The 20,228-nt window shown below is 41.2% G+C and overlaps 1 protein-coding gene across 3 annotated transcripts in view; it reads left to right on the top strand.

Annotated features, from left to right (window-relative positions):
* The window catches only part of EXOC4 (exocyst complex component 4), a 738,469-nt gene that overhangs the window by 663,682 nt on the left and 54,559 nt on the right, over window positions 1–20,228 (top strand). For all 3 annotated transcript variants that reach the window (XM_045864245.3, XM_064574933.1, XM_064574934.1), the window contains 2 exons: window positions 8,644–8,785; window positions 18,132–18,310. In XM_045864245.3, the coding sequence (XP_045720201.3) occupies window positions 8,644–8,785; window positions 18,132–18,310 (321 nt within the window). The remainder of the gene's footprint in view (window positions 1–8,643; window positions 8,786–18,131; window positions 18,311–20,228) is intronic.

Below are 20,228 nucleotides of genomic sequence, written 5' to 3'. Positions count from 1 at the left end.
CATCTTTAAAACTGAGTTCTTTATAGTTTGATCGTTGGTCTTTATTTTATTTTTTTTGCCTTATAATACCACATTCTTAAACAAATGTTGCTGAACATCTGTGTCATTAGGCTGGGCAGTGAGTGGGATAAACACACCTTTTCTCCCCCAAAGCATCACTGCCTGCAGCTAGGGTAATATAAGACATTTCGGAAGGGAGGGAGAAAGGGTTGAAAGATGTTCCAAAGGACATGAAGTTACATTGCCCATAAGTCTGTGACTAATGGAGGAAAAGGTGTAACACGTGATCATTTAAATAACAAACGATAGCACAGAAAAGAAGGTAGGTCTTTGCCTCCTGTACCCACTGGAAACATTTTTTTTTTACCATAAATATATATCAATTAGGTAATTAGACCCTAAAAAAAGCAAACATAAATAAGACACATTCACTTTGTGCTCCAATTCCTCCATTCTTAATCTTTCGTCCTTCCTGATAATGAATTTCTTCCGTTTTTAACCACCCCAATTTTTTAAAAAAAATCCCTTCCATTTATCCTTCTTCCCTGTAAGAGTAGACAAAAGAGAGCTTCCTTCCAGAAGCAGCAATGAAAAGGAAATCTGGACTGAAAAGAACTAGGTATTATTTAGGGGCAGAAGAGCCATTGCTTCTGAAATAGGAAGCAAACTGAAGGGAGTCTACCAAACGTGTTTCTTACGTAGGGCTGGTCCTTACATAGAAGCATAGCAAAAGAAGTTTAGACTAGGTTCTGGATTGTTTGGCGGGCGGGAAGGGGTGACAAAATACATGACTTGCTAAATAAATAAATGACAGTGCGGAAAGCTAGGACTGCTGGCAAAGAACAGCAAAGGGTTAAAAATGTGTCTCAGCGAACCATGAGAGACGATGGACTCTGAAAAACAAACTGAGGGTTCTAGAGGGGAGGGGGGTGGGAGGATGGGTTAGCCTGGTGATGGGTATTAGGGAGGGCACGTTCTGCATGGAGCACTGGGTGTTATGCACAAACAATGAATCATGGAACACTACATCTAAAACTAATGATGTAATGTATGGGGATTAACATAACATAATAAAATTTTTTAAAAATGTGTCTCAGGAGAAACAAAGAATGATCAAAAAGAGTCACCATGAAACTTGAGTTTGGAGTAATTGACTTAAGAAGGAAAGGACACCAGGGCGCCTGGGTGGCTCAGTCATTAAGCGTCTGCCTTCGGCTCAGGTCATGATCCCAGGGTCCTGGGATCGAGCCCCGCATCGGGCTCCCTGCTCAGCGGGGAGCCTGCTTCTCCCTCTCCCACTCCCCCTGCTTGTGTTCCCTCTCCCGCTGTGTCTCTCTCTGTCAAATAAATAAATAAATCTTTTAAAAAAAAGGAAAGGAAAGGAAAGGACACCTCTATCCTAAGAAAATTCTAATTCGGGGCGCCGAGGTGGCTTAGTCAGTTAAGTGCCTGCCTTCGGCTCAGGTCATGATCCCAGGGTCCTGGGACTGAGTCCCTCATCGGGCTCCCTGCTCAGTGGGGAGGCTCCTTCTCCCTCTGTCTGCTGCTCCACCTGCTTGTGCTCTCTCTCTCTCTCTCTCTGTCAAATAAATAAATAATTCAAATTCAATACTATGAAGACAGTAGAGCCTCTAGCATGTGAAGATCACCCCCGCTTCTAGAAGCCACTCGGTTTCAAAAATAGATAAGTGATTTATTTAAGAAACACTTACAAAGTGACTACTGTGTACAAAACACTGGGGTCAGGGCCGGTTAGCTTAGATAGGTTTGCAGATAATTCCAGGGCATGAATAAAAGGTAGGGATGGTGGTACAGGGAAATTGAGAAGACCGAGGACAGAGCTGGCCGGCACTGAACCGCAGCGTTAGAGTGTCTGATGCCCTTCAGTCCTTCCCCAGTGTTGGGCTCGGTAGTAGCCCATCCCACAGGCATTTAGGGAGAGGGAAGAGTTAGGGGGACAGGCTCCTGTCCCAGCCCCCTCTGACTCTGTAAGCCCCTCGAGTTCTTAATGTCACAGGCCTAATCAGCATTCCTATTTTTAAAAAATGTCAGCCATGTAACAACATCGAAGGATCTCGAAATTATTTGCAGAACCTAATAACACACCGCTCTGGGAGTTAGGAAGATGCTATTAGCCCAATTTTCTAAATAGGAAAACTGAAGATTGGAAATTAAATAAATTTATCCCAGGTTCAAGCAGACATCATTATGTGGTGTCTGTCATTTCTCTGTACAATAGCAAGAAGAGTCAGAAATAATGATTGTACCAAAATTTGATCTTCTAAAATGTTTTCAAGTGAGAAAATCTCATGAGATCATTCTTCATTGTCTTTTTTCCATCTTCTCAAAAGTTTGAATTCACAGTTAACCTTTCTTTTTCTGCCATGATATCCTGCTTTCCCTTTTCAATTTATCACTTTGCTGACAGCTGATACCAGTCTAAGCTAATATTGTAACAATTTTAGATAATATTGCAGATGCACAAGGACATCCTCCTATGAATCAATTAAAGAAGTCACAGTAAGTTGCCATTGAAAGTGTAGCAGCTGCATCCTTGAAAACAGATGCTCTTCTGGGTCTGAATGAGTCCAATTTTGACTAATTTTAAGACTTAAACACATTTCAGTCTGGTTAATATTAGGATGTGGAACCACTTGAGACATCCTAATGTCCTAGGCTGATTGCTTCTCCATGACAGTATGTTGGCTTTCCTTGAAAGATACTGGTTATTTGATATGCCAGGGATTTTATGTCTTTGGAAAAGAGAGGACCCCCCCAAGGCTCGGTTGCCACAAGGTGGACTTATGAAATTAAAGTGGCTTCTAAAGGCAACACAATTTATAACGAAAGTGCTGGGGCTGTAGGGATTGACCAGAATTCCTTTTAGACTCTACTTCTGCAAGATTCCTGAACAGCCCAGAAAACCAGCCATCATAAACTACTTCCATATCCCCACTCTGTCCCCAGAACGTACTCAAGAAGCTAAGGGAAAAGTTACAGCTGGAAATGGCAAGCTGTGCCTTCTTGTTCCTGATTTTCATCAATCTGTTATTATGTGAATTATTTGTCTTGTCACATTGGTTAATTAAATCATTTGTTCTGGGGCGCCTGGGTGGCTCAGTTGGTTGGGCGACTGCCTTCGGCTCAGGTCATGATCCCGGAATCCTGGGATCGAGTCCCACATCGGGCTCCCAGCTCAGCGGGGAGCCTGCTTCTCCCTCTGACCCTCTTCCCTCTCATGCTGTTTCTCTCTCTCTCTCTCTCTCAAATAAATAAATAAATAAATAAATAAATCTTTAAATCATTTGTTCTGTTTAATAAAAAAGCATTGATGGAACTCCTGTATGCTTCCAACCGATATAGATAGATACAGATATATAGATAATCCCTGCCCTGACGGAGCTAATGATCTGTAGGAAGACGTACTGATAAACAGATGTCAATGGAATATGGTAACTACTGTAATAGAATTGTGTGGGGAAAACAAACAAACAAACAAACCCAGAGATGCCAATGACCCGGCCTGGAGAATCAGGAAACACTTTCTGAGCCAGAAAGCATGAATAGATTAGAAAGAGGATTAAAAACCATCCAAGATATAGAATCCTGAAACAGCAGGATATGTTTAGGGAATCTCCTTTAAAAAGGTGTCAGATTGGGGCACCTGGGTGGCTCAGTCGTTGGGCGTCTGCCTTCGGCTCAGGTCATGATCCCAGAGTCCTGGGATGGAGCCCCGCATCGGGCTCCCTGCTCGGCGGGAAGCCTGCTTCTCCCTCTCCCACTCCCCCTGCTTGTGTTCCCTCTCTTGCTGTCTCTCTCTGTCAAATAAATAAATAAAATCTTAAAAAAAAAAAAAAGTGTCAGATTGATGGGCCAGGAAGGGAAAGGAGAGAAGTTGGAGAGGAAGGAGAAAATGGTGAGAAATGGAGAAAAACTGCAGTGTTGGACAGAAACCAAAAATCATGGAAAGCCTTGCTAAGGAGCTTGGACTTCAACGCATAAGCAATGGGAACCACTGATGTTATTTTTACAAGAAATTAACAAAGTCTCATCTGTGTTTTTGATAAATAACTCTGACTCTCTAACTCATTTAATGAGCTGAATATGGAGGATTGGATTAAAGTAGGGGCCAGGCATGAGGCCTCCTCTTGCAGTAGTTCATGGCAGAGATGAGGGCTAAACCAAGAAAGTCACAGCAGATCCAGAAAAGACAAAAGATATTAAGAGACATTTAGGAAATGAGATTGGCAGAAATTAGTCTTTGCCAAGGAGAGTGAGGGAGAGGAGAGGCTCAAAAATTACTCTCAAGCTTGCAGCTGAGATTCCTAGATTGCTACACCACTGATGCAGAGGGAATTCAGGATAAAGAGCAGATGCTGAAGATAATGAGTTTAGTTTAGAACACATTGCATTTGAGATGCCTGTGGGATGTACAGGTAAGGCTAGCTTGCACAGTTGACCAAATGAAGTTTAGAGGTCCTCAATCCCTAGATAATAGCAAAAACCATGAAGATGGATGAGCTCACTCAAAGAGAACATACAGAATGACAAGTAAGGGAGACCAATGAAGAAAAAAGTTCTGGGAACCCCAGCACTTATGGGTCGGCTAAAGGAAGAGGATCCGGGGAAGGAAATGATGAAAACAATGTCAGAGAGGTTAAAGGACACCCAGAGGAGTAGGGTGCCATATAAGCCAAAAGAAAATGGAATTTTAAGAGGGAAATAGCCAGTTATGTTGAACGTAGCAGAGGGCCTTTCTGAAATTAGGACTGTAAAACACCCATTGGATTTGGCAATTAGGATATCATTGGTGATGATTAGAATAATGCTCTAATAAAGAGGTGAAGGCAGAAGGATTATGGCATGTGGAAGAGTTAATAGAAGGCAAGACCACAGAGAAAGCAAGTGTTGATGATTCCTTTGAAGGCTTAATGAGAATCTGAGGTCCTTAAGAGAGGAGTGACAAGAGAGTAGGAAGGACAAAGCAGCATGATTTGGGGAAAGTTGCTGAGAGGGGGAAAAGGAGCTAGCCAAGCACTAGGGAAGGATGGACAAGTGATATTGAAGGCATTTTTGAGACTAAAATCCAGAAAATTTTAGCGGCAACAATCCATACTTTTGTTTCCCTGTCAAAAGATGAGTTGCAGAATTAGCCGGGGTTAGATCAAGTTGCCACAGAAGAATCTCTTTGTGCAGATGGGGACACGTGGCCTCCTCTCGCTACGAGCAAGGCTGGGAATGCAAACATTTAACTTTCTGGAGTCTGTAGCAGCGTGAGCAAGGGAGAATTGGAAATATGTGTTGGTTCACCTAGTAAGCAGTGCCTGCCCCAGAGAGCAAGCTTCAGCATCCTCCTGTAGACCAGTCAGTTTAGTACAGAAAGCCACAGTTCCATTGCCATGATTAGTTAGCTAGGAGTCTCAAAGATGCCTGCTTTCATACAGTGGTTGTAAGATGAACAGGATGTTATGAATGATCTGATGTGACCCATCCCTAGTATTAGCAGAACAGCTCAAAGTGTGTATCTTAATAAAATGATCAAGTACTGGGTGCCTGGGTGGCTCAGTTGGTTAAGCGACTGCCTTCGGCTCAGGTCATGATCCTGGAGTCCCGGGATCGAGTCCCGCATCAGGCTCCCTGCTCCGCAGGGAGTCTGCTTCTCCCTCTGACCCTCCTCCCTCTCATGCTCTCTCTATCTCATTCTCTTTGTCTCAAATAAATAAATAAAATCTTTAAAAATAATAATAATAATAAAATAAAATAAAATGATCAAGTACTAATATTTTTAAAGTCCAATAGATGTGGGCTTTGCTGATACAAAGAGCAATCCCTGAGATAAACCACCACGTAGCCTCTAAAAGGATATGTGCGCAGGTGTGTGTCCAGTAACCTATCTCGACTGTATCCCAAGCCAATTCTGTCAGCATTGCTCTTTTGTAGGTTTCCATTTGACATTTAAGAGAGAGTTCATTGTTTTGTGTTGTATTTGTTTGCCATGCTCAGCATTTTTTTGCTCAGCATACTCCTTCTTGTTAAGAAAACTTTGTAAATTTCAGTGAGCCCTCAGGAATTCACAGGCTGGCTTTTCAATAGAACTCTGGGCATGAGTTTTCATGTTGCTTTACTAAAATGTTGTGTTTTTGTTGTAGATTACAGTCAAGCGAAATGTGCAATGTGCTGCTTTTCTAACCTCCTTTTACCTCACTCATCCCAAGTTTTATCTTGACTCTTTATCTTCCATTAACTCGGATTTTTTTTTTTTTTTAACTTTCTCGGTGGAATTTGTCCAGAATGTCTTTGATAGAGTTTAGGAGATTGGTATGACTTTGAACCTTAAGCCATGAGTCTGCTGTCTTCGGGGCTGATTTCTGCCCCTTATCACTGGCACATAAAGAGCTCTCAAACCACAGTGTCATTCAACAGCAGAGTCCAGGGCCTCAAAAGCCCTAACATGCTTTGAAGTATTAGAATAGTGTTACTTAGAGTTGCTTTCATCTGGCCTGCCAGACGAAAACATTACGAAGGCAGTGATCTCGCCTTGCAATCCTACAAACTAGGCAGTGTTAACCGCGGAGAGGGGGAGCCATGCCACGTATCCACTCTCCTGCTGATGGAGTTAGGGAGCCTCTTGAGTGATGCCAAGGCTGGTAGGAATTTTAAATCTACACTGTTACATTTCATTCTTTTTTTTTTTTTTAAGATTTTATTTATTTATTTGACAGAGAGAGAGAGACAGCGAGAGAGGGAACACAAGCAGGGGGAGTGGGAGAGGGAGAAGCAGGCTTCCCGCCGAGCAGGGAGCCCGATGCAGGGCTCGATCCCAGGACCCTGGGATCATGACCTGAGCCGAAGGCAATCACTTAACCAACTGAGCCACCCAGGCACCCCTGTTACATTTCATTCTTCCTTACAGATCAGTTCCCTTGGCCCGAATTTGTTTGGTTTTTGTTTAATCTTTGCCATAAATCTTAATTTATTCAAGTCTGGTTTCCCAGAGGAGAACTTGGCCTTATGAGGCTAGACTGTCTTTCTAGGCCCTTCTCTGGGCTTAGCAAAGTCCAGAAACAGATGCAGCTCTGAAAGCCTGTGGCTGTAGACTCTGCTGCAGCCACCTGTGACTCTACCCTGCAAGGTGAACCCCTCCTGAGCTAGTCAGTGATGCTTTGCCAGATCTCACGTGCCCTAAGTGCCCTTCTTCCGAAAGACTGCATTCTCTGACAGAAGAATTTCCAGGTGGAAAAGCAAAAAATACTGATAATGGAATCTCAAGATGGAATTATCTTTTAAGTACCGTGTCGCTATAATTAAGCTTAAGACTCTTAACCTGGACAAATCACATGCTAAAGAATAATAATAATTGCTTATTATTTGTATTAATATTAAGTGAGGTTGATATGATGTTATTCTATGTGTTTTACCCACATTAACCCATTTAATGCTCCCCCAAACCCCATGGGGTAGGTAGTATTATCTCCATTTTACAGTGAGAAACTGAGGCAGACATAATTTAAGCATTTAGCTCTTGGTCACATAACGAGTAAGTAGTGGAGACAGGATTCAAAGCCAGTCTTGGAAATTCTAGAGTACTAAAAGAATTTGAAATTGCCAAATTAATTGTTGGTGATCTTTGAGAAATTGTGGGGAACTGGATATGCAACAGAAGTCTAGATATAAATATAGTTCACATTTTTGCTATTCAGTATTTTCCTGAAGAAAATGTCCAAGTGCCTTAAATATTTTATCAGTTACTTGATAGAGATACAGAAGGTAGCTCTATCAGATTTTCCAAAAAGACCTTTGGGGGCTTTTAGCTGACTGTAAGCTCTGTGTGAGTTAAAGTAGAATACAGCACACTCTTCTAACCCCTCTTCCCCCTCCAAGAAGATCTCAGGCTTATGTGCAAGCAGCATAGCATCTAGAACAAGGGAGCTGATCATTCTCTCTAGACAGCACAGACCTACTCTGTAGTATTTATTATGTTTGGCCCTGAGTGCCACATTTCAAGGGAGACAGAGAACAATTGGAATGGTTTTGTTGGCAAATTATGAGAATTGTAAAATAATTCACTCTGATTATATGAATAGCTGAAAAACTGGGGTTAGTTAGCTTGGAAAAGGGAAGACTTCAAGGAAGCCAAAAGACGTGGTATCTTCAATACTTGAAGTGCTAACACATATGGGAATGATTGCCAAGCTGCTGGAATCAGAGACAGTGATTAGAAATTAATGGCAACAGGTATCAGTAGATATAGATGATCACATCTTTCAGAGATGGAATAGGCTGCCTTAAGAGGTATTGAGTTTTCTTTCACAAACATTCATGTGAGTATGCAAGCAGAAGCACAGCAACCACTGGAAGATGTACAAGAGACGCAAGTATAGACCGACCACATGGTCGGGCCGGATTCCTGTTATGGTCGCTTCCAACGCTGACGTTCTGTTCTATCAATCTGTGAATTGGTTGAAGACAATCAGTGTTGAATCAAGTACAGAAATAGTCTACCATGTCTTGGACATCTAATGTTGCCCACACCAGCATTAGCCAAATTGGTAAAAACGTGATGAGCAACAAAGTAAGATGTCATTTCAAACAAACCTGTAGGCATCTAGTTCAGTGACTGGTGTTTTCTTCTTCTCCTTTCAGTGCTGTCTCCTGCTCAAGAGAGCCATGTGACCATGGATCTGCCCCCAGTGTCGGAGCAGATCATGCAGACGTTGAGTGAACTTGCCAAATCTTTCCAGGATATGGCTGACCGCTGCTTGCTTGTCCTGCATCTGGAAGTCAGGTATGACACAGCCAAGCCCAAGACTGCAATTGAAAGGCACAGTGGGTCATCTATCACTTGCTTCTTTCTGAAGACTATCCCCGTAACTTTTGATTCCTATTATTGATGTCCTTTTTTTTTTTTTACATTGAACGTGATTTTTAGTGTTAATCACTGTAAAAGTTTTTAAGCACGTGCTATATCGTAAATATGGTGATTCACAGTTTGCACGGCCTGTGACATCAGAATAATCTGGATTTGAAGGTCTCTACCAGCTAGCTAGGCCATCTTAAGTCAGGTAATCTACCTTTACTAATCCTGTTTTCTCATTGTAAAAATAAAACAATAATTCCTAACTTACAGAGTTTGTAAATGATATAATAAATAATTAGTACAGTGCATGCCACAAAATAAATGCTCAAAATGTGGTAGCTTTGTGATTATGGTGACTTTATGGTCACTGACGTTTTTACGAACGTACTCTGCTAATCAGTAAGGGAGTACACAGATGCAAGAGCCATGACCCCTTCCTTCAAGAACTTAAGACCCAAGAAGAGATTACGTTAAATCATAATTCAGGACAAGAGTTGCAAAGATGCCATATTCTTGGACTCTTGTTACTTCCCCTGAAGTGTAGAACATTCTTAGCTTTGGTGGCCTCTCTTATCACACCTATGGAAATGGTAGAAAGAAAAGACTGGGAAGTTTTCAATCATTTGTTCGTTCAATAAACATTTACTGAGTGCCCTCTTTGTGCTAGGCAGTGTGCTAGGAATTGGGATACAGCAATGAAAAAATCACTCAAGGGCCCTGCTTTCGTGGAGCTACATTCTCATGGGGGGAAACAGCCAATGAATGAACAAAAAAAATAATTTCACATAAGTACAACTAACAAAATAAAATAACATAATGAAATGAAGCAGTGCTGTCCAGTAGAATTATAAAGTGAGCTATATATTCAAACCATATAGATAATTGAAATTTTCTAATAGTCACATTTGAAAAAGTAGAAGGGAACACATAAATTATGATATATTTTATCTCACCCAGTAACTCCAAAATACTATCATTTCAGCATGTAACTAATGTAAAAAGTACTGATGAGCTATTTTGCATTTTTGGGGGTACTAAGCCTTTCAAATCTGCATATTTTACACTTACAGCACATTGAAATTCAGACTGGTCCCATCTCCAGTGCTCAATAGCCACACGTGGCTAGTGCTATCATTCTGGACATGGCAGAGAGTAGCTGGGGTTGACTACAAAGGGGTATTGGCTTTTTTGTTTTTTAGATAGTGTGGTCAAAGAAAATGTGACATGGTAACAAGAAGGAACCATGTGTACGAAGACCTAGAAGAGAATTTCAGACAGAGAGGGCAACACACCAAGGTCCCGAGACAATCAAGCTTGGCAGTGTTGAGGAATGGAGGAGAGTCAGGGTGACTGGAGCACTGTGAACAAGGAGGTGAGGAGGAGTGCCAGGATACGGAAAGAGGCAGGCTGGGGCCTGACCATGTGTGGTCGCGAAGCCTGGCACGTTATCGTGACCCGCAGACCAAGCGACTAGTTCAGATTTCATTCTAAGGGCATTGAGAAGACATAGAAAGGTTTTAAGCAAGGGAGAGAGCTTCATCCATCCATTCACTCACTCATTCATATTCATTTTCATTTTTTTTTAAGATTTTATTTATTTGACAGAGAGAGCACATGCAGGGGGAGAGGAAGATGCAGACTCCCAGCTTAGCTGCCCAATGCAGGGCTCAATCCCAGAACCCTGGGATCTTGACCGTAGTCTAAGGCAGACACTTAACTGACTGAGCCACCCAGGCGCCCCTCATTTTCATTTTTAAAAGAGCACTTTAGGGCACCTGAGTGGCTCAGGTGGTTGGGCGTCTGCCTTCGGCTCAGGTCATGATCTCAGGGTCCTGGGATCGAGTCCCGCATCGGGCTCCCTGCTCCTTGGGAGCCTGCTTCTCCCTCTGCCTCTCTCTCTCTGTCTCTCTCTCTGTCTCTCATGAATAAATAAATAAAATTAATTAATTAAATTAAATTAAAAAAGAGCGCTTTAGCTGTTGTTTGGAAAAGGAATGGTAAGAAGGCATGTGAATGGAAGCCTAGTGACCGTTGAGACCAGTTATGAGCACCAGAGTGGCAGAGGTGGACATGTGAGAAGAGTTGGTTTGAGATATATTCCAAAAGTAGAGCTGATGAAATGTGTTGATCAATAGTATTGGGCACAGGGGCTGGAGGCCGCAAAAGAAAGCACTCAAGGAAAACCACGAGCTTTGGAACCAGGGTAACTCTGTGGTGCTGGGGCCCTTAACTGAGGTGAGAAAGTCTATGTAAGGAGAAGGGGTGGGGGAGGGGTGGAAATCAAGACTTCCATCTTGGAGACGGTTAGTTTGAGATGCTTACTAGACCTCTAGGTAGCAAGGTCAAACAGACAGCTGGTGGATATAGACTTTTAGAACTTTAGGATCAGAAAATTCAAGATCAGAAAGTGTATAGGAATACATCTTCTATATTGCCATGGGACATTAAAGTTCAGAGAGCATTTTGTTTTTTCTTTTGGAGTCTTTACTAGATTGAGGTTTTAAAAATGTAAATAGGGTTTTGGTTCATGTCTGGGCTCCAGTTAGAACTTGGAAATCTTTCAGGTGTGCTCAGGCAAAGCATCATTGATCATGTATTGTGGATGTCATTTCTTGTGTATGCCCCGTGCTCTTTTCATTCTTCATTATCTTGTCCTACAAGTTACTTCTTAATTGCTTGTGAGCGGCTTGTGAGTAGAGTAAGAGAAGAAGCATTGCAGGTTTGAAGTGTTTTACTCAGCCTCATTTCTGATCATATTTCTTACATGCAGCTGTCCAGAAAGGAAGGCTCTTCCTCTATGTTTCCTGATTTGTTTTACGATAATTTTTAGATTTGTTTTCTGTTTACGTACAAGCTGACAGTGAAATAAATCAGGTGATTTCTATGAATAGATAAATGCAATAGACAGAAACAAAAACAAAAATCACCAACATTCTGATGCCTCTGTTACCCGGGTTGCACAGAAAAGCAAGGGAACATCAAATTAATTACTGTCACAGCTCCTGGAATTTATGCTATTGATTGTGTTGGGAACACAAAGTGTTCCACATTCAGAACTAGTCGCTTGTAGTGTTGTTAATTCCCAGTGGGAGATTTTAGGCACTTTTGAGTAAGTCTTTTAAATCCTTAACCTCTATTCTGCCCTTTTTATTTTTGTATGTCATGACGGTACTATTCTTAATGCTGAACATACTTTAGTCATTATTTATTAACTTTACAAGAAACCATTCATTGCGATAACACCCATTGCTGTATCTCCTTCAGCAATCGTTTAAACACAGAAAAAGATCGTTGTAAGAATGAATAACAAAAAGCACTGAGTTTTAGAGTCCTGGATGCAGAATTTTCTTCCCTTGACTTTTGCTAAAAGCACTAAACATGTTTATTGTTTCTAAATTAAATTCCCCCACCTTCTCATATCACATGGTTTCAACATTCAGGTTGCTTTCTTATGAATATGCTCCATACTGTCTTTGTTCCTTTTAAAGTACGGTAGATAAAACTAGGCAGAGAGCTCCATGGATGGCTCAGGAAATGAATATTGACATACTTCATTCATTCCTTGTCACAGTAACAAGCACTTGTGTGTGTGTATGTGTGTGTGTGTTCATACAGTTGATAATACAAAATGAACAAAGCACATCACTAGCATATCAGTAACACTGTACTATAGTAATGCCAAAGTAAAGAGAGTGCTGAGCACGCCCCGTATCCACAGTGGGTGACGATGGGGGAGACCATTGGCTCCTAGGAGGCAGGAATCAAGGGTGCCTTGTTTATTACTCGGCCCCGGAACCTGGAACAGTCCTGCTCAGTAATAGGTGCTCAATAAAAACCTGAATGCTTCTTGAGAGTTATCTGGTTTGAAATCAAACCCAGACAAAATAAGTGCTGTTTGTCCAAACAAAACCTGTTGCTCTTAAAGGAAATGAGTTGGTTTGGAGACTCTGTTTTCACACAGCGGTCCGCTCCATGTATCTAGGAAGTACGGAGGCTGCACAACCAGCGTCATCCTTGTCACCAGAATCTCCTAGTGTTTGTTTTGTTCCCATCCTGCCATAAAAGAGAATTAGGACTTAGGCCTTGTCATTCAGGAGCTGGTGCAATGAAGAAGTGGCCGGTTAGGTACTGTCTCTGGTACTTTTACCCCAGAAGCCGCTGGAATAAGATAGCACAGATAGACTAGACAAAGAAATTAATGGGGAAAAAATAGTGGGAAATGCTAGCAAGAAGTCCAGAACAACTTCAAATGCCAAAAATTTATCTTATTCATCAAAATACCGTCATGTCTGTAGCCCATATTTTTCTGTAACATTGTTAAAGTTCAAACCAGGAAGTGTTCTCAAATCCAGTAGGTTCTAGGTTGAAGGACCCATCCAAAGAGCATTTGACATTTTACCCATGTCACTGTAGGCCACATTTAACCAACAAGCAGCCTCTTCCCACAGTTTGAAGCATAAGGCAAATGACACTCCCAAGAGATGAAAGACATGGTGAGACCATCAAAAATTGTTGAGGGTTGGTTTTGTTTTGTTTTTTCCTATTTGAACTTTAGAAGAAGAAAATGAAGTTGCCATTTGAGTCCCAAGATGCCAGGAATGTCACCTTTATCAGCTGATTTCTCTCACCATCAGGAGGGCTCTAAGTGGGTTCCACGGCAATCACCTGTCACCGTTGGGTTCCGAAGTGTGTACTTTCTGAAAATCACCCATCCTGCTGTGTAATCAGCAATATTTGCAGAAACCCTTAATGCCAAAGTCATGTTAAGGTCAGCAACAACATGCCAGAATCCGAAGAAAAGAAAACACTTTTTGAATTTGACATTTGCCAGTGACTACTTTAATTTCTTTTTCCTCTCTAAACATTTTGGGAGAGGGAGACAGTACCTTGAAGTAGTCTTACTTCTCTTCCATGCCACTCACTTCAGGATCTTATACACACTCACCTCCAATTCCTGAGACTGTCCCAAGTAGTCTCTCTACTTTCAGTTGCTTCCGTTCTTCGCCGTCAGTCCATCCTTTATACTCTGCTAGAATGATCTTGCCAAAGCTCCTATCTGATTATATCATTTTCACCTCTTAAAATCCTCCTAAGGCCCCCTGTGGCTTCTCAAAGTCCAGAGTCGTAGTTGGCCTCCAAAGCTGATGACGACCTGCCTCCTGCCCATCTCCCCGAGCTCACCTCATGCCTGTCTTCACATGTGATCTGTGTGTACCAAAAGGAACCACTTGTCATTCCTGAAAACCAGCCTTCATTCACACCCTCATGCCTTTGTACATGGTCTTCCCCTTGTCTGGAGTGATGTCATCTGTAATTTACTATAAAAATACTTTAGCATTGATGGCTTGATTTTCTTTTCAGCTAAGAGCTGCTCAGTTTAAATTTCAACCACAGTCGCAATCAGTTTCCCTAGTCGTGAATCCCACTCCAGGATTGGTCAGCTTTCATGATTATCAGCAAGGTCACATTCCAGAGGGGGCTGCAACCAGTGCAGTTACTGGTGTCTTGATTAACAGTATACACCTTGCCAGTTAGCACAGGAATGCCAGTATGAATTTTTATTGGCGAAATTAGTCATTAATTGATGCAGCTATTAGATGATCACCCATAATGAAAATGAGCTGGTTGTCAAGATTTTCAGATTCCCCTGCATAAGCAGGTTGTAAGAATATAACACCTATACAAAACTTAGCTCAAAATGGATCAGGGCGCCTGGGTGTCTCAGTCAGTTAAGCATCTGCCTTCAGGTCATGATCTCAGGGTCCTGGATCGAGCCCCGTCGGGCTCCCTGCTCAGCCAGGAGTCTGCTTCTCCCTCTCCCTCTGCCCCTCCCCACCACCCACTTGTGTGCGCACTCTCTCTCTCAAATAAATAAATAAAATCTTAAAAAAAAAAAAAGATTTAAAAAAATTGAATCATTGATCTAAATATAAAACCTAAAACTATAAAACTTCCAGGAGAAAACTTAGGAAAAAAATCTTTGTGACATTGTTTAGGCCAGGATTTCTTACATATGACTCCAAAAACACCATCCATAAAAGAAAAAATATGATAAATTGAAGTTCATCAAAATTAAAAACCATTCTTCAAAAGACATCACTAAGATGAAAAGACAAGCCAAAAAGTGGGAGAAAATATTTGCAAAATGCACATCTAATAAAGGACTTGTATCCAGAACATATAAAGAACTCTCAAAACTTAAGAAAACAACCCAATAAAAATATTGGGCAAGGGGCGCCTGGGTGGCTCAGTCGTTAAGCGTCTGCCTTTGGCTCAGGTCATGATCCCAGGGTCCTGGGATCGAGCCCCACATTGGGCTCCCTGCTCAGCGGAAAGCCTGCTTCTCCCTCTCCCACTCCCCTTGCTTGTGTTCCCTCTCTCGCTGTGTCTCTCTCTGTCAAATAAATAAATAAAATCTTTTTAAAAATATATATATAGGGCAAGAATTGTGAACACAAAGGTATATGGATGGCAAATAAGCACATGAAAATATGCCCACCGTCATTAATAATTTGATGAGATAATTAATGAATTAATAATTCTCATTATTAGGAAAATGAGAATTAAAACCACAATGGGATACCACTATACATCTGTTAGAATGACTAAAAATAATTTTTTTAAACTAACAAACGCTTGAAGACTTTATGCTAAGTGAAGTAAGTCTGACAAAGACAAATACTGCGTGATATCACTTATATGCAGAATCTAAAAACAAAAAAAGTCAAAATCATAGAAACACAGAATAGAAAAGTAGTGGCTGGGGGTTGGGAGAAACAGAGGTCGGTAAAGGTACAAACTTTCAGCTATAAGATTTGAATAAGGCCTCGGAATCTAATATAAAACATGATGACTTTGGTTGATAACACTATATCATATAATCGAAATTTGCTAAGATGCTAAAAGAGTAGAACTTAAATGTTCTCATTTTTAAAAAAAAAAAAAAGGATAAATATGTGACAGACGTGTTAAGTAACTAGATTGGGGGAATCCTTCCACACGATATATGTATATCAAATCAAATCATGATGTGTGCTTAAAATGTCTTACAATTTGGGGACGCCTGGGTGACTCAGTCGGTTAAGTGTCCTACTCTTGATTTCAGCTCAGGTCATGATCTCAGGGTCATGAGATCAAGCCCCACATCGCGCTCCATGTTCAGCTTGGAGTCTGCTTGTACCTCTCCTTCCCCCTCTGCTCCTCCCCTTGAGCTCTCTCTCTTTAAAAATGAATAAATAAAACCTTTTAAAAAAACTGACAGCAGTAAGTGCTGGTGAGGCTGCAGAGCAACCAGAACTCTCGTATGTTGTGGATAGGAAAGCAAAATGGCGTAGCTCCTTTGGAAAACTGTTTGACAGTTTCTTATAAAATTAAAATATACTTACTATATGACCCAGCAATTCCACTTTTACCCATGACAAATGAAAATTTATATTTACACAAAAACCTGTACATGACGCAGCTTTATTTATAATCACCCAAAACTAGAAACAACCCAGATGTCAACTGGTGAATGGTTAAATTGTAGTATCTCCATACGGCAGGAATCTGCTGATCAGTAACAAGGAACAAACACAACATGAGTAAATCACAAATGCCCTAAGCAGAGTGAAAGAAGCCAAACTCCAAAAGCTACATAATATGATTCCATTTATATGGCACTCGGACAAGACAAAAGTGTAGGAAGCATATATAAATCAGTGGTTGCCAGATCCTTAGGGTATGGGTAGAGGTTGACTGCAAAGAGGCTCAAGGGAATTCTGGGGGTGATGATATTATTCTATAATTTGATTATAGTGGTGATTATACACTGTGTGGATTTGTCAAAGCTCATAGAACTATACACTGAAAAGGGTGAATTTTACTATTTATAAATTATTTCTCAATAAAACTTACTTAAAAAAAGAAAGATGATAGTCAAGCGTGAAGATACATCATCAGGGATAATGCCCAAGACTTTTGCAGCCTTTTGTTTAGGAATATTTCCTATTGCCTGGTGCAGACTGTAAGGGTAACAGAGTTTTGACTCTGAATGTCTTCCTGTCTACCTCTAGTGAACCTTCCATGACATGATCAGACAGAGCACCTAAAACAATAAGACTTCACTGGGTTTATAGTACAGCCTATTTGAGCTATGTCTGCCAATGGATGGAGGATTTTGTTTTTGTTCTTGTTTTTTAAAAATGCCTGTACGGGGCGCCTGGGTGGCTCAGTTGGTTAAAAATGCCTGTACGTGTGGTAGAATTATTTGGACTGAAACTTGCTTTTGTTACAGCTTAACACCAAGGTTATGGAGTAGCCAATCCTTACCCATCTCAGGCTTCTTTGGCAGTTACCAATAACTACCAAAAAGAACTTAAAAAGTGTGCATGGTCAGAATGACTGAGATCATGTCAACACAGGAACGCCCTCCTTCCTCAAGCTCATTCAAATCATCTTCTTTACTTAAGTGTCACCCTATGTTGTGACACCCCATGGCAGACTTCCATGGTCCTCTGGTACATGTGCTTCTGAGTGAGACGCTGCCTTCTTTTGGTCTTTTTTTTTTTTTTTTTTTTGGCCTGCCCCACTAAGCGGTGTGGAGTCCTTCAGGGCACAAATCATGTCTCACATTCCTAAGGACCAGCACAATTTTATTTTTAAATAAATAAGTAAATTGATTTTAGTGTTTTACTTAAGTAACAGATTAATTACAGTAATAGTGATGATAGCCAACACTTGCTGGGCACTTGCTCTGTGCCAGGCCTGTGCCAGGTGCTTGACGTTCAGTAGCTCCTCAGAGCACCTTATGAGTAAGTGTTGTTGCCATCCCAGGTGCACAGGTAAGGAAACTGAGACACAGAGAAAGTAACCCGCCTAAAGCCACGCAGCCAGCAGTTGTTGGAATTGGGAACTGAAACCAAAAGAGTCTCATTCCAGAGCCAGCTCTTTCGAGCTCTGTGACCTACGCCTCTCATTTTTGCTACAACAGTATCTGTTGAAAGATAAAATGCTTTTCACACTAGGCATGTAATCCGGTCTTTGAAAGGAATTTTAGAGCTCATTTATTCCTTACCCCCGATGTTTGGATGAAGCAAGCGAGGCTCACAGAAGCTGACTTGCTCCAGATCCCTCTTCTTCGTTAGATGGCTTTCCAGTGAACAAGCGGAAGAGGACGTAAATATCTATGGGGCCACTGCTGCTTTAAATATTTGGGTGGTCTGTCCCAAAAAGATTATTGTTTTCATCAAGAAAATGTATTACTAACTGCTCTGTGCATCTTTGCCTTTGTCAGGGTTCACTGTTTCCACTATCTCATCCCCCTTGCAAAGGAGGGGAACTATGCCATTGTGGCTAATGTGGAAAGTATGGATTATGACCCTCTGGTGGTCAAGCTCAACAAAGACATCAGCGCCATTGAAGAGGCCATGAGTGCCAGCCTTCAGCCGCACAAGTTCCAATACATATTTGAAGGTCAGATCCTGTCTGTGTCCCTAGGATTTGGGGAGGAAGGAAGAGTGAAGGGTTTTTTGTTGTTTTTTTTTTATTCTCTACTATTGAAGTTCACAACTTGTAGTTGTTTGGGTTTTGTTTTGGTTTGGCTTTTTCTTTTTGGACTAAAGCTGCAATACCTAGTCTCTCTGCGTATGGCTAGGTAGACAACAATATGGCTGCCATCTGCTCCTGGTTGATAAGATTTAATCCAAAATAAGGCAGATGGCAGCCTGGCTGCCTCCCTGACATGCCACTCATGAGAGTTGGGTAAATATGTAGAGTGGACCATGAGTTAGCTCAAGAGAAGCTCATAAAAGAAAAAGAAGCACACATACAATGAGAAGAGGACTCCAAAAAGAGATCTCTCGATGACTAAAATTATCAGTGGAAAGGGAAGTTTTCTCTCAAAGAATGCACTATTGTCTGAAAAGAACAGAAACCTCTGATCAGCAGAGACTTTAGGAAGGCTGCATCCATAAATGCCTTGGGGCAGGCAGGCAAGGAAGGGCACGAAAGACCGTTCCATCTAAAGGCATTCACCTTCAAGATTTTGAGATATGTGATGCCAGGCAAATAATTTTTCATGCTGAATTCCTCCCATGGGGGGGACTTTTAGGACTTCAAACTATATTCCCTTCTTTCTCGTTTTGGTTTATTTGTATGTAGGCCTGAGTCCCAGGCCTGACATTTTAGTCATCGAGAGATCTCTTTTTGGAGTCCTCTTCTGTGGTGTCTGTCAGAATTAAAGTGATGATATTAAAAACAATTAAGAAAGTGCATTGTGCAAAGGATTGTAGAACCTGGAGATAGGAAAGAAAGGCTTGGCTATTGCTTGCTTTATTAAACAGTTATGTCCCCGCAAATTTGGACCAAAAAACTGAAAATCCTATTTTCCCATTAAATTATGTCATAAAGATGGAGATATGTTCGGAAAGGAACTATCCCCAAAAGACTTTAGCCGAAAAGTATTAGTGATTAAAAGGTTAACTGTTCTCTCCATGGCACTGAGAATTTAGGGGCCATGTGTGTCAACATTCACAGTTCCCAGACTTTCCCTATCATTTACCCAGACATTTCTTAACATCTAATCCTGATGAGTAGCAACATCTTCTTGAAATACGGGTATAACACTCTGATGTAGAAAAGAAATGAAGAAATCATGAATTGGAGACCTTCTGTTTAAAAAAACTCTAGCTAGGGCGCCTGGGTGGCTCAGTTGGTTAAGCAACTGCCTTCAGCTTAGGTCATGATTCTGGAGTCCCAGGATTGAGTCCCGCATTGGGCTCCCTGCTCAGCGGGGAGTCTGCTTCTCCCTCTGACCCTCCCCCCTCTCATGCTCTCTCTCATTCTCTCTCTCACAAATAAATAAATAAAATCTTTAAAAAATAAAAATAAAAAAATAAAAAGTTCTAGCTATTTCTCTGTGATACCACTCTCAAAATTCACAAAGCATAATACTGAATTTCCCAAAGGGTGGGGAATGGGGATTACAGGGTCTCAGTCTTTGGTGTGGCAGAAAAGAGCATTTTATCACAGATATTATTTGAAATTGCCAGTGTATAGTAGTAATATAAAGCAGACTTCTACTGGGTTTTATTTTTAATTATTATTACAATCTATTATGTGTACTTATTATATAAATTTACTTTTTTTTTTTTCAAGTGGGCTCCATGCCCAGCATGGAGCCCAGCACGGGGCTTGAACTCCCAACCCTGAGATCAAGACCTGAGCTGAGATCAAGAGTAGAAAGCTTAACTGACTGAGCCACCCAGGCACCCCTAAATTTACTTATTTAATATATTTATTATTATTCACTATTCTCTACAAACACCCCCCTCATTACCTCCACGTAGGCAGATTGCCTTTTACCATGGTAGAACAAAATTATATCCAGAGT

The sequence above is a fragment of the Mirounga angustirostris genome, unplaced genomic scaffold (assembly GCF_029215605.1).
Source record: "Mirounga angustirostris isolate CCGP_5_RB_7025 unplaced genomic scaffold, mMirAng1.0.hap1 SCAF_12, whole genome shotgun sequence".
In the NCBI taxonomy this organism is placed as follows: Eukaryota; Metazoa; Chordata; class Mammalia; order Carnivora; family Phocidae; genus Mirounga; species Mirounga angustirostris.
This window is presented reverse-complemented; position numbering and strand designations above follow the sequence as displayed.